This window comes from Physeter macrocephalus, chromosome 21 (assembly GCF_002837175.3).
Source record: "Physeter macrocephalus isolate SW-GA chromosome 21, ASM283717v5, whole genome shotgun sequence".
NCBI classification, from domain to species: Eukaryota; Metazoa; Chordata; class Mammalia; order Artiodactyla; family Physeteridae; genus Physeter; species Physeter macrocephalus.
Genome location: NC_041234.1, coordinates 52,280,310 through 52,293,383, shown reverse-complemented (window position 1 = coordinate 52,293,383; position 13,074 = coordinate 52,280,310). Strand labels below are relative to the sequence as shown.

Sequence of the window (13,074 nt, the reverse complement as noted above, 5' to 3'; positions counted from 1 at the left end):
TTCATCAGTGATATTGGTCTGTAATTTTCTTTTTTGTAGTATCTTTCTCTGGTTTTGGTATCAGGGTGATGCTGGACTCATAGAATGAATTTGGGAGAGTTCCTTCCTCTGCAATTTTTTGGAACAGTTTGAGAAGGATGGGTGTTAGCTCTTCTCTAAATGTTTGATAGAATTCACCTGTGAAGCCATCTGGTCCTGGACTTTTGTTTGTTGGAAGATTTTTAATCACAGTTTCAATTTCATTACTTGTGATTGGTCTGTTCATATTTTCTATTTCTTCCTGGTTCAGTCTTAGAAGATTATACCTTTCTAAGAATTTGTCCTAATGGTTTCTCAATTTTGTTTATCTTCTCAAGCAACCAGCCTTTAGTTTTATTGATCTTTGCTATTGTTTTATTTGTTTCTTTTTCATTTATTTCTGCTCTGATCTTTATGATTTCTTTCCTTCTGCTACCTTTGGGTTTTGTATATTCTTTCTCAAGTTCCTTTAGGTGTAAGGTTAGATTGTTTACTTGAAATTTTTCTTGTTTCTTGAGGTAGGCTTGTATAGCTATAAACTTCCCTCTTAGAACTGCTTTTGCTGCATCCCATAGGTTTTGGATCGTCGTGTTTTCATTGTCATTTATCTCTAGGTATTTTTTGATTTCCTCTTTGATTTCTTCAGTGATCTCTTGGTTATTTAGTAACGTATTGTTTAGCCTCCATGTGTTTGTGTTTTTTACATTGTTTTCCCTTTAATTTATTTGTAATCTCATAGTGTTGTTGTAAGAAAAGATACTTGATATGATTTCAATTTTCTTAAATTTACTGAGGCTTGATTTGTGACCCAAGATGTGATCTATCTGGAGAATATTCCATGCTTTCCTCTTTTATAGCTGTTAGCAGTTGCCTTATGCATTGAGGTGCTCCTATGTTGTGTGCATATATATTTATAATTGTTATATCTTTTCTTGGATTGATCCCTTGATCATTATGTAGGGTCCTTCCTTGTCTCTTGTAACTTTTTTTTAAAGTCTTTTTATCTGATATGAGTATAGCTACTCCAGCTTTCTTTTGATTTCCATTTGCATGGAATATCTTTTTTTTTTCTTTTTCTATCTCCTCACATTCAGTCTGTATGTGCCCCTAGGTCTGAAGTGGGTCTCTTGTTGACAGCATATATGTGGGTCTTGTTTTTGTATCCATTCATCAAGCCTGTGTCTTTTGGTTGGAGCATTTAATCCATTCACATTTAAGGTAATTATCTATATGTATGTTCCTATGACCATTTTCTTAATTATTTTGGGTTTGTTTTTGTAGGTCCTTCCTCTGTTCCTTTCTCTCTCTCTTCTCCTTCTGGGACCCGTATAATGCAAATGTTGTTGCTTTTAATGTTATCCCAGAGTTCTCTTAGGCTGTCTTCATTTCTTTGCAATTTTTTTTTCTTTATTCTCTTCCACAGCAGTGAATTCCACCATTCTGTATTCCAGGTCACTTATCCGTTCTTCTGCCTCAGTTATTGTGCTATTGATTCCTTCCAGTGTAGTTTTCATTTCAGTTATTGTATTGTTCATCTCTGTTTGTTTGTTCTTTAATTCTTATAGGTCTTTGTTAAACATTTCTTGCATCTTCTTGATCTTTGCCTCCATTCTTTTTCCGAGGTCCTGGTTCATCTTCACTATCATTATTCTGAATCATTTTTCTGGAAGGTTGCCTATCTCCACTTCATTTAGTTGTTTTTCTGGGGTTTTATCTTGTTCCTTCATTTGGTACATAGCCCTCTGTCTTTTCATCTTGTCTGTCTTTCTGTGAATGTGGTTTTTGTTCTACAGTTTGCAGGATTGTAGTTCTTCTTGCTTCTGCTCTCAATGATTCTGAATCTAATTTTTCTTGAAAATTTAGAACAAAAACAATAATGTAATGGGATATAAATTGGAAGCCTCATCATTAAATTATATTTATGAAGTTTGCTTTATGTGCATTTTGCCATACTCACCATTGTGGGAAGCAATTAAAGAGTTGCTTAAAAACTAAAAGAGTCAAGACTGATGCAGACAAACAAACAGATATAGAAATTGAGAGCAATAGGGCAACTAAATGATGCCATTGTAAGAGCCTATTCCAGAATGGCTTTAGCCAATAAGCTAAATGGTTTAAATCTTTCTAAGAATCCCACTCCTATTTCTAATAGGGTTATTACCTTCATAAAATGTCTATGTCAGCTGCAAGATCTCACTGCCTTCATTTCCCTGCCAGCCCTGGTGATGGACACTCTTTCCCTATGAGGTGTATGAATGAGTTGCAGAACCCATTGCTAGCAAATGAAGAGCCCTGGGAAGAAAATGAGGATGACAACCAAGGTAAGTAGGGTGAGAAGGAAGTATTTTCTCCACTAAGCAGACTAATAAAGACTATGTTAACACAACGAATGTAGTGTAGTGAGAAAATAGTGTACAGAAGTATTATATAATCATGTCAACCTCATAAGTGCCCTTTGGATGGAGAAGGGCAAGTATGGCCAGATTTGTTTAGCAAATATAGGTGGCTTAGGTAGGATTAGATGACAGCTTGGAAGGTTCCTTACCAGCTTTGTGATACTATAATTTATAACCAATCAGATAAATTAGGAAACATAATAAACAGTGTTGTGCATGTTTGTAAACAATCCTGCCAGTTTTCACTTGGAGTGTTTTGCTTGAATTGATTCAATCAGTGGGTAACAGCTCACCTTTCTCTACCCTGATTCATGCACATTGGCTAAATTTTCTTTAAAATCTCATTCCCATTCTGCTGTAGAATGGTCCAATACATGAAAAAATAAATGATAGCATATAGGGGCAAGGCTACACATCCACGTAGTATACTTTTCTAAAAGGCAGCCCTCAAAGGAAAAATAAGGAATCAGAACTTTGCCCTCCACCTTTCTCCCACCAGATTATTGAGTCATCTTGAGATTTTTATGAAGAGCTAAAAGTTAAGTTCTCATGTCATGTAACCCCATTGCCACCTCTTCTTTGTCTCCATGCTTACTTCTGTGCCTCTAACATTTGTTTATGTTGTTAATAGCAGACTGGTCCCAATAATGCAGTAGCTGACAGAAATTTTGAGTGAGAACTTTTAGTAGTTATTACAAACTGTACCTGGGATGAACGCAGCTGAATAAGGACATGGAAAGGCATTGAGGTGGGGAGCAGAGGTGGGAAACAAGCCTTTCCAAATGTTTCCCCAGTTAGATGATCTAGTCCCAGCTTCTCTACTTGGAAGTCCAGTTTTAGAGTAAGGCATTGTTACTAGGACTAAGGAAGACAAAACAGTCCAAAATTTATAGTTAGAAAAGGAAGGAGTTCTTACTCAGCCCAAAGAACTTATAACACAAGCAGCTCCTTTACCTCACCTTGCTGACTCTTCATTGAAAAACTGACAGTATTTTGACCTACCATCCTTCAGCTATCAGACTTTTACTTACCATGGTTACAAGTGATAAGAACTTTTATTTTGGTGTTAAGAAATCCAAACTCTAATAGAAATTATAGACTTCTAGGGTCTTAACATGGTTTGAAATATCTCCCCAATGGAAAAAACTATTCATATCTGAGCCTTGTTTTGGCAAGTGGAAAACTTTAATTATAGATTCAGTACTGCATTATAAAGAGGTTATTTTCTTGAAGTAGTTTTCAATGCCAGACTTTTAAAAAAATAGTCAATCATAAAAAATAGGTACACCATTTTATAGTTTACAAAGAACTTTCATATACTGTTTTTCATATCCTTTGTCTCACAACTGTCAGGTTAAGTAGGCATTATTATTAATACCATTCCCATTTTATAACTGAGGAGACTAAGATTTGGAGATGTGAGGTAACTTATGCAAGATCACATAGCAAGAAAGAGACAGAACTTGGACTTAAAGTAAGGCATCCTGATTCCAAATACTGGATTCTTTCCAGTATAATGTTGTATCTGTCCTTTGGACAAATACACACGAGACACAGTGCTGTGACTGCATGCTATCTTACTATATAATGCATTCAACTACTTCTTACATAAATTATAAGTCACAGAGTATAAGCCACCTATAGCTTTAGCAAGAACACTGTACCATCCCAAATAAGTGAGGTTTTTAAAAAGTCCATTGAAAGAGATTCACAACCCTCCTTTATCACCCATTACAGTATCTAACAAATTTAAATATTGGAAAACTCTCCTTTTTCTCTAACACACGTTCTCATGCTGTACTATTTGTCTGATTCTGTGTTATCCTCACTTCCCCAAAATTTCTGTGCAAAACTGGTCTTATACAAGTAGTCCTTGCACTTTTGACAACTTAGATTCCTGGGAAAGTTACTATAAGTTAAAATTTCGTGTATTGAACTTAATTTCTTTAAGGAATAATATCAGGGTTTCAGTCCTAGCTCCAAATATAATATTTAGTTTACAATAAATGATGTACTTGTACATTATATTATGCAAAGCATTCTAAAATTTATATAAATTGGTAAAATAGGTAAAAAGAGTAACCTGTTAAGAAAATATGTAATATCATAATCAGGAACTATATACAGTCTTTATCTTCTTTAAAATCTCCGCCTTAATTTATTTTTTATTACTTTGCATTTTATTTATCTATTTTAATTTATTTTAATAGAAGTATAGTTGATTTACAATGTTGTGTTAGTTTCCAATGTACAACAAAGTGATTCAGGTATACATACATATAAATCTATTTTTTTTCATTCTTTTCCCTTATAGGTTATTACAAAGTATTGAGTATAGCTCCCTGTGCTATACAGTAGTTAGGTCCCTGCCTTATTTTAGTACAGCAACATATGAGGTAAAGAAACACCTTTATAAAGTCAAGAGATTTAAAGAGGCTTCTCTGATGAGATTAATGTACACATGCATAGAAAAAATGTTCAAGTCAAAAGTGACAGATCGATGTATAATTCTGAGGATATTTTCTTTGGCTTTTATGACTTTTTATTAACTTTAACAATAGGAAGAATTCATGAATATACAAATCATTAAAAGTTGTAAAACATGTATAGAATAAAATCCCTTTTGACTACTGCTGGCAATTCTGACCCTTTCATCACTTATTACCATAATTTTTCTTCATTTTTTTTGGTATGTTCTTTTATTATTAATTTAATTTTTATTTTATGTTGGAGTGTAGTTGATTTACAATGTTATGTTAGTTTCAGGTATACAGTAAAATGATTCAGTTATACATATATATATCCATTTTTTTTTCAGATTCTTTTCCTGTATAGGTTATTACAGAATATTGAGTAGAGTTCCCTGTGCTGTATAGTAGGTCCTCATTGATTATCTGTTTTATGTATAGTAGTGTTTATATGTTAATCCCAATCTCCTAATTTATCCCTCCCCCCGCCCCAACCTTTCCCCTTTGGTAACCAAAAGTTTGTTTTTGAAGTCTGTGAGTCCGTTTCTGTTTGTAAATAAGTTCATTTGTATCCTTTTTTTAGATTCCAAAAATAAATGATATCATATGATATTTGTCTTTCTCTGTCTGACTTACTTCACTGAGTATGAGCATCTCTAGGTCCATCCATGTTGCTATAAACAGCATTATTTCATTCTTTTTATGGCTGAATAATATTCCATTGTGTATATGTACTTCTTTATCTGTTCATCTGTCGATGGACATTTAGGTTGCTTCCATGTCTTGGCTATTGTAAATAGTGCTGCTATGAACATTGGGTTACATATATCTTTTTAAAGTATGGCTCTCTCTGGATATATGCCCCAGAGTGGGATTGCTGGATCATATGGTAGTTCTATTTTTAGTTTTTTAAGGAACCTCCATACTATTCTTTATAGTGGTTGTACCAATTTATTTTCCCACCAACAGTGTAGGAGAGTTCCCTTTTTTCCACACCCTCTCCAGCACTTATTGTTTGTAGACTTTTTGAGGATGGCCATTCTGACCAGTGTGAAGTGAGACCTCAATGTAGTTTTGATTTGCATTTCTCTAATACTTACCAATGTTGAGCATTTTTTCATGTGTTTTTTGGCCACCTGTATGTCTTCTTTGTAGAAATGTCTATTTAGATCTTCTGCCCAGTTTTTAATTGGGTTGTTTGTTTTTTCGATATTGAGCTGCATGTGCTGTTTGTATATTTTGGAGATTAACCCGTTGTCAGTCACTTTATTTGCAAATATTTTCTCCCATTCTGTGGGTTCTCTTCATTTTGTTTATGGTTTCCTTTGCTTTGCAAAAGCTTTTAAGTTTAATTACTCCCATTTGTTTATTTTTGTTTTTATTTTAATAATCTAGGAGGTGGATACAAAAAGATATTACTGAGATTTATGTCAAAGAGTGTTCTGCCTATGTTTTCCTCTAAGAGTTTAATAATATCCAAGCTTACATTTAGGTCTTTAATCCATTTTGAGTTTATTTTTGTTTATGGTGTTAGAGAATGTTCTAACTTCATTCTTTTACATGTAGCTGTCCAGTTTTCCCAGCACCACTTATTGAAGAGATTTTTTCTCCATTGTATATTCTTGCCTCCTTTGTCATGGATTAATTGACCATAGGTGCTTTGGTTCATTTCTGGGCTTTCTATACTGTTGCATTGATCTATATTTCTATTTAATGCCAGTACCATACTCTTTTGATGAGTGTAGCTTTGTAGTATAGTCTGAAGTCAAGGAGCCTGATTCCTCCAGCTCTGTTTTTCTTTCTCAAGATTATTTGGCTATTCGGGGTCTTTTGTGTCTCCATACAAATTTTAAAATTATTTGTTCTACTTCTGTGAAAAACTCCATTGGTAATTTGACAGGGATTGCATTGAACCTGTAGATTGCCTTGGGTAGTATAGTCATTTTGACAATATTGATTCTTCCAATCCAAGAACATGAAATATCTTTCCATCTGTTTGTGTCTTCTTCCATTTCTTTCATCAGCATCTTACAGTTTTCAGAGTACAGGTCTTTTGCCTCCTTAGGTAGGTTTATTCCTAGGTATTTTATTGTTTTGATGTGATGGTAAACGGGATTGTTTCCTTAATTTCTCTTTTTGATCTTTCAGTGTCAGTGTATAGACATGCAACAGATTTCTGTGTATTAATTTTGGATCCTGCAAGTTTACCAAGTTTATTGATTAGCTCTAGTAGTTTTCTCGTAGTGCATTTAGGATTTTCTATTTACAGTGTCATGTCATCTGCAAACAGTGACAGTTTTACTTCTTCATTTCCAGTTTGGATTCCTTTTATTTCTTTTTCTTCTCTGATTGCCATGGCTAGGACTTCCAATACTATGTTGAATAAAAGTGGCAAGGGTGGATATCCTTGTCTTGTTTCTGATTTTATTTTTTTTTTTTTTTTTTTTTTTTTTTTTTTTTGTGTGTGTGGTATGCGGGCCTCCCTCTGTTGTGGCTTCTCCCGTTACGGAGCACAGGCTCCGGACGCGCAGGCTCAGCGGCCATGGCTCACCGGCCCAGCCGCTCCGCGGCATGTGGGATCCTCCCAGACCGGGGCGTGAACCCGGTTCCCCTGCATCGGCAGGCGGACGCGCAACCACTGCGCCACCAGGGAAGCCCTTGTTTCTGATTTTAGAGGAAATACTTTCAGCTTTTCACCATTGAGTATGATGTTAGCTGTGGCTTTGTCATATATGGCCTTTAGTATGTTGAGGTAAGCTCCCTCTATGCCCACTTCCTCGAGAGTTTTTATCATAAATAGGTGTTACATTTTGTCAAAAGCTTTTTCTGCATCTATTGAGATGATCATGTGGTTTTTAGTTTTCAATTTGTTGGTGTGGTGTATCACATTGATTGATTTGTGGATATTGAAAAATCCTTGCATCCCTGCAATAAATCCCACTTGATCATGGTGTATGATCCTTTTAATGTGTTGTTGGATTTGGTTTGCTAGTATTTTGTTGAGGATTTTTGCATCTATGTTCATCAGTGATATTGTCCTGTAATTTTCTTTTTTGTGGTTTCTTTGTCTGGTTTCAGTATCAGAGTGATGGTGACCTCATAGAATGCATTTTGGAGTGTTCCTTCATCTGCAATATTTTTGGAATAGTTTGAGAAGGATAGGTGTTAACCCTTCTCTAAATGTTTGATAGAATTTGCCTGTGTAGCCATCTGGTCCTGGACTTTTGTTTTGTGGAAGTTTTTTAATCATAGTTTCCATTTCAGTACTTGTGATTGGTTTGTTCATATTTTCTATTTTTTCTTGGTTCAGTCTTGGAGGGTTGTTCCTTTCTAAGAATTTGTCCATTTCTTCTAGGTTTTCCATTTTATTGGCATAGAGTTGCTTCTAATAGTCTCCTATGATCCTTTGTATTTCTTCAGTGTCAGTGAGTAACTTCTCCTTTTTCATTTCTAATTTTATCGATTTGAGCCCTCTTCCTTTTTTTTCTTGATGAGACTGGCTAAAGGTTTATCAATTTTGTTTGCCTTTTCAAAGAACCAGCTTTTAGTTTCATCAATCTTTTCTATTGTTTTCTTCGTCTCTATTTCATTTATTTCTGCTCTGATCTTTATGATTTCTTTCCTTTGGGAAACTTTGGGTTTTCTTTGTTCTTCCTTCTCTAGTTGCTTTAAGTGTAGCATTAGGTTGTTTATTTGAGATTTGTCTTATCTCCTGAGGTAAGACTGTATTGCTGTAAACTTCCCTCTTAGAACTGCTTTTGCTGCATCCCATAGGTTTTGTGGGGTTTTTTGTTTTGTGGTTTTTGTTTGTTTGTTTGTTGGCTGCACCATATGGCATGCAGGATCTTAATTCCATGACCAGGGATCAAACCCGTGTCCCCTGCAGTGGAAGCATGGAGTTTTAACCACTTGACCACCAGGGAAGTCCCTGTGTCCCATAGGTTTTGGATCATCGTGTTTTCATTTTCATTTGTCTCTAGGTATTTTTTGATTTCCTCTTTGCTTTCTTCAGTGATCCATTGGTTGTTTAGTCTCCACGTGTTTGTGTTTTTTACAGTTTTTTCCTTGTAGTTGATTTCTATTCTCAGAGAGTTGTGGTCAGGAAAGATGCTTGGTATGATTTCAATTGTCTTAAATTTATTGATGCTTGCTTTGTGGCCCAGCATGTGATCTATCTTGGAGAATGTTCTATGTGCAGTTAAGAACGTGTATTCTGCTGCTTTTGGATAGAATGCTCTTTAAATATCCATTAGGTCCATGTGGTCTAATGTGTCATTTAATGGCTGTGTTTCCTTATTGATTTCCTGTCTGGGTGATCTGTTCATTGATCTAAGTGGGGTATTAAAGTCCCCCACTATTATTGTGTTACTGTTGGTTTCTCCTTTTATGGCTGCTAGCATTTGCCTTATATATTGAGGTACTCCTATGTTGGGTGCGTATATATTTACAATTGCTGCATCTTCTTCTTGGATTGATCACTTGACCATTATGTAGTGTCCTTTTTTGTCTCTTGTAACAGTCCTTATTTTAAAATCTATTTTGTCTGATATGAGTATCGCTACTCCAGCTTTCTTTTGATTTCCATTTTCATGGAATACCTTTTTCCATCCCCTCTTTTTCAGTCTGTATGCTTCCATGGACTTGAAATGGGTCTCTTTTAGACAGCATATATACAGGTCTTGCTTTTGTGTCCATTCAGCCAGTCTCTGTCTTTTGGTTGAAGCATTTAATCCATTTACACTTAAGGTAATTATCGATATGTATATTCTTATTGCCATTTTGTTAATTGTTTTGGATTTGTTTTTGTAGGTCTTTTCTTTCCTTCCTCTTTTGTTCTCTTGTGATTTGATGACTATCCATCAACTATTCCATCAACTATCCATGAGTATTCCATCAGCCTGGTTTGAGAATCCAGTAGGGAGCTCCAGGTCAGGATCAAGTCCTAGGGTACACAATAATTATGCACAGCCTATTCTAGTTACTCTATACCAATGTATTAACTATGACAAGAATGATATTTTAAAGGAATCTGGCAGAAAAGAACCAAGCTTTCCTTAACTCACCAAAATTGCTTTCTAGCTGTAGCTAATGAGACTGAAAATCAACTGTTTAATTTTGATAATTTTAATATTCCAGGTGAGATATTTTTATCAAGTTAAAAAATCTTCATATGAAAAACAAAATTTGCTTGAATTTGCTAATACAACTTTCCAGTGTTCATGATAACCAGGGCTTGGAAGAATTAAACTCCTTGTCAAATGCTGGACACTTATCCAGGAAAATATTGACCTCAGACTCTAGCATATTATATGCTTTATATATAACATAATTTCCTACTCCTTTGGGTAAAACTTTTTTGTATGAGATCATTAGTAACTGCTCAAGCTAGAAGAAGTTTCTGATTTATTTATTTTCAATCTGGTAGTTTCTGCTGCTGTGATAAATAACCCATTACGAAAAAGAACAGAAGAAATAAGCTAGTATAATTTGAGAGCATATTAAGTGTATGACATTGAACCCATAAGGGACATTATGCATTTTTGTGTCTGAACTCAAGCGTCTTGCATTTATTTGGGAAGATAAGACACATACATGAAAAGTTGTCTTACAAAACACAATACAGGGTATGTTATTGACCAAATAAATAGAACCATAAAATTTGTCCTATAGGAATTCAAAGGAGAGAGTGGTTCTTTTAGGCTGGGCTAGTCAGGAAAGGCTTTATAGAGGAGAGTGAATTGGGGCCTTAAAAATGAGATGGGATTTGGATTTGTGGCAAGGAATGAAATGGCAGAAGTTAAAAGGAAAATCACAGGTTATAATGCATGAGACCCCAAGCTAAGTGAGGAGGATATGAAGAAGAAAGTAGCCTAGCTCCAACAAAGAGTTTGAATGGTAGTGGATTGGATGGGAACTACTTGAAGTCATAGACCTCACTCATCACCTTCATTTCAGTACTTTCTTCAACCCTTGCAAAATAGGGTTGCATATAGAAGATGATTGTTAGCTTAATGCCACAGGTGAATTAGTGTTAGATTGAATAGGACCTTAGCTACAAGACTAAGGACTCTTCTGTGGATAATGGGGAACTACTGATGGTTTTTAAGCAGGGGCTTGATATGAGGATAATGTTGTTTTAGGAAGATGATGAGGTGATACTCTACCAAAGCACACTTCCATTCTATGCCAGAGATTGCTCTAATTGCTGTACCTTCTGAAAGCATTGGTAAGAGCCCTTCCTTTCATCAGAACTCAGACTCTCCAAGGATATCCTATATATAAGAACTCTGGTTCTGAGATGAGACCTTACACATCAAGAGCTTTATTGTTTAGAATTATCTCTGGGTGATATTCTGTGCAATCACCTCCCAATCAGAGACAGCCATTGAATCTTGCTTGAAGAGAAAATTACCTTATCACTTAATTCTTTGGGCCTAACCAGGCCTCTATGATCATGCCTGAGGAACTTTAATATACTACCACAGGACTTAGGCAAGGTCATAACTTAAATTCATGCTTCCTTCCTTAAAGAATATACCCCTTCAAGGGCACCAAAGTGCCCTTACTTATTCCCATGCATAGTGGCAATAGGTAGGGCTAAATTGGAAGAGTCCTTAGTCTCAGTCAATTCTTTTTTTTTTAGGTAGGAATTAGATTTAGATTAGAGAGATACACACTCAATAGAGAGTGGGGAAGGCAAGAGGCACTGAAATATGGGGTGGTTAATTTTTATGGGCTGGGTAATTTCATAGGCTAATGAGTGAGAGGATTATTCCAACTATTTCAGGGAAGGGGCGGGGATTTCCAGGAATTGGGCCACTGCCCACTTTTTGGCCTTTTCAGGTCAGCCTTGAAACTGTCATGGCACCTGTGTGTCATTTAACATGCTAATGTATTACAGTGAGCATATAATAAGGCTTAAGGTCTACTGGAAGTTGTACCTTCTACAATCTTGGACCTAGTTGTTTCTAACCAGTTTTTGTTGTGTCCTCAACAGCTATGTCATTCTTTTAAAGGTTGTGCCCTGCCCCCTTCCCTCCTGTTTCATTCCCCCCTCAGAGATTTTACTCCCATATTCTTATGGGAAGCTTAGGGGCAATGGTCTGTCTTCTGTAACTTCTTCAAGGCTGAGCAGATGCGTCAACCCTGCCTGTCAGGGAGTAAAAGTCTCTGGATGCCTGATATAGGGGCCCCAGGGGCCAGATGCCTCCTTGTTTTAAGTCGATATGGGCTGAATCCTCTCATAGCCATCATCTTGTTGTGGAACTGTTGTAACTGCTTCCATATCCTTCCTATGAATCTTCTTGAAAATGAAGCACTTTTGCAACCGCATCAAAGTACAAAAATAACTATCTATAAATGACAAAAGACTTAAAAGGCATGGTTAAACATCTGATTGCAGTGTAATTGATAAAGAAGCTTGGTCACAATAACCAGAATTATGACTGATTACATTTAATTTAACATACCAAATAATCCTAGTTAAATATTTCTCTCTGAGATGCCTCAGGGGCCTGCTAAGGCATCCCAAGGTTAGCTGGAAGTCAAAAGAACTTTAATTAAATTTCAGTATTTGGGAAGTTTGCCAAAATGTTTCAAAACACTTGGTCAAATAAGATCATAGGTCACTGTGAGATAATACTTATTCTTTAACAAAAGTTACAAGAGATCTCAAAAGCAAATACAGATCACTTAAAGGCAAAGAAATTCACACAATCTGTTATCAAAAGTAGTGTTCCAAGAACACTTTGTTCTCTTAACAGAGAGAGAAACCAATTCCAAGTCTTGCCTCAGCTTACTCCCAACAAAATCCATTTACTCAACTAAATTCAATCCAATCTTAGAAAATCCTGATCATGCACAACTCTTTTCTTAGTGTTCCTTTCCCATTCCTCACACGTCTTTTACTGAAAACATACATCTTACTTGCCTTAAAAGTTTTTTTTCACATTGAGTCACTTACTTTCCTTGCTGACAAATTTGCAACAGATATAAGGTCTTATTTGACCTCTAGTAAACCTAGGTACAACAGAAGTACTATACTTAACATTGATGACTCTAAAGACATCAAACAGGGCTTCCCTGGTGGTGCAGTGGTTGCGCGTCCGCCTGCTCATGCAGGGGAACCGGGTTCGCGCCCCGGTCTGGGAGGATCCCACATGCCGCGGAGCGGCTGGGCCCGTGAGCCATGG

General features: G+C 36.0%; 1 protein-coding gene across 1 annotated transcript in view; it reads left to right on the top strand.

The window, feature by feature from the left end:
- ZDHHC15 (zinc finger DHHC-type palmitoyltransferase 15) overlaps positions 1–13,074 on the top strand; it is a 133,022-nt gene that overhangs the window by 92,261 nt on the left and 27,687 nt on the right. Inside the window, exon 10 of the mRNA XM_028482934.1 lies at positions 2,236–2,339. Within this exon, the coding sequence (XP_028338735.1) occupies positions 2,236–2,339 (104 nt within the window). The remainder of the gene's footprint in view (positions 1–2,235; positions 2,340–13,074) is intronic.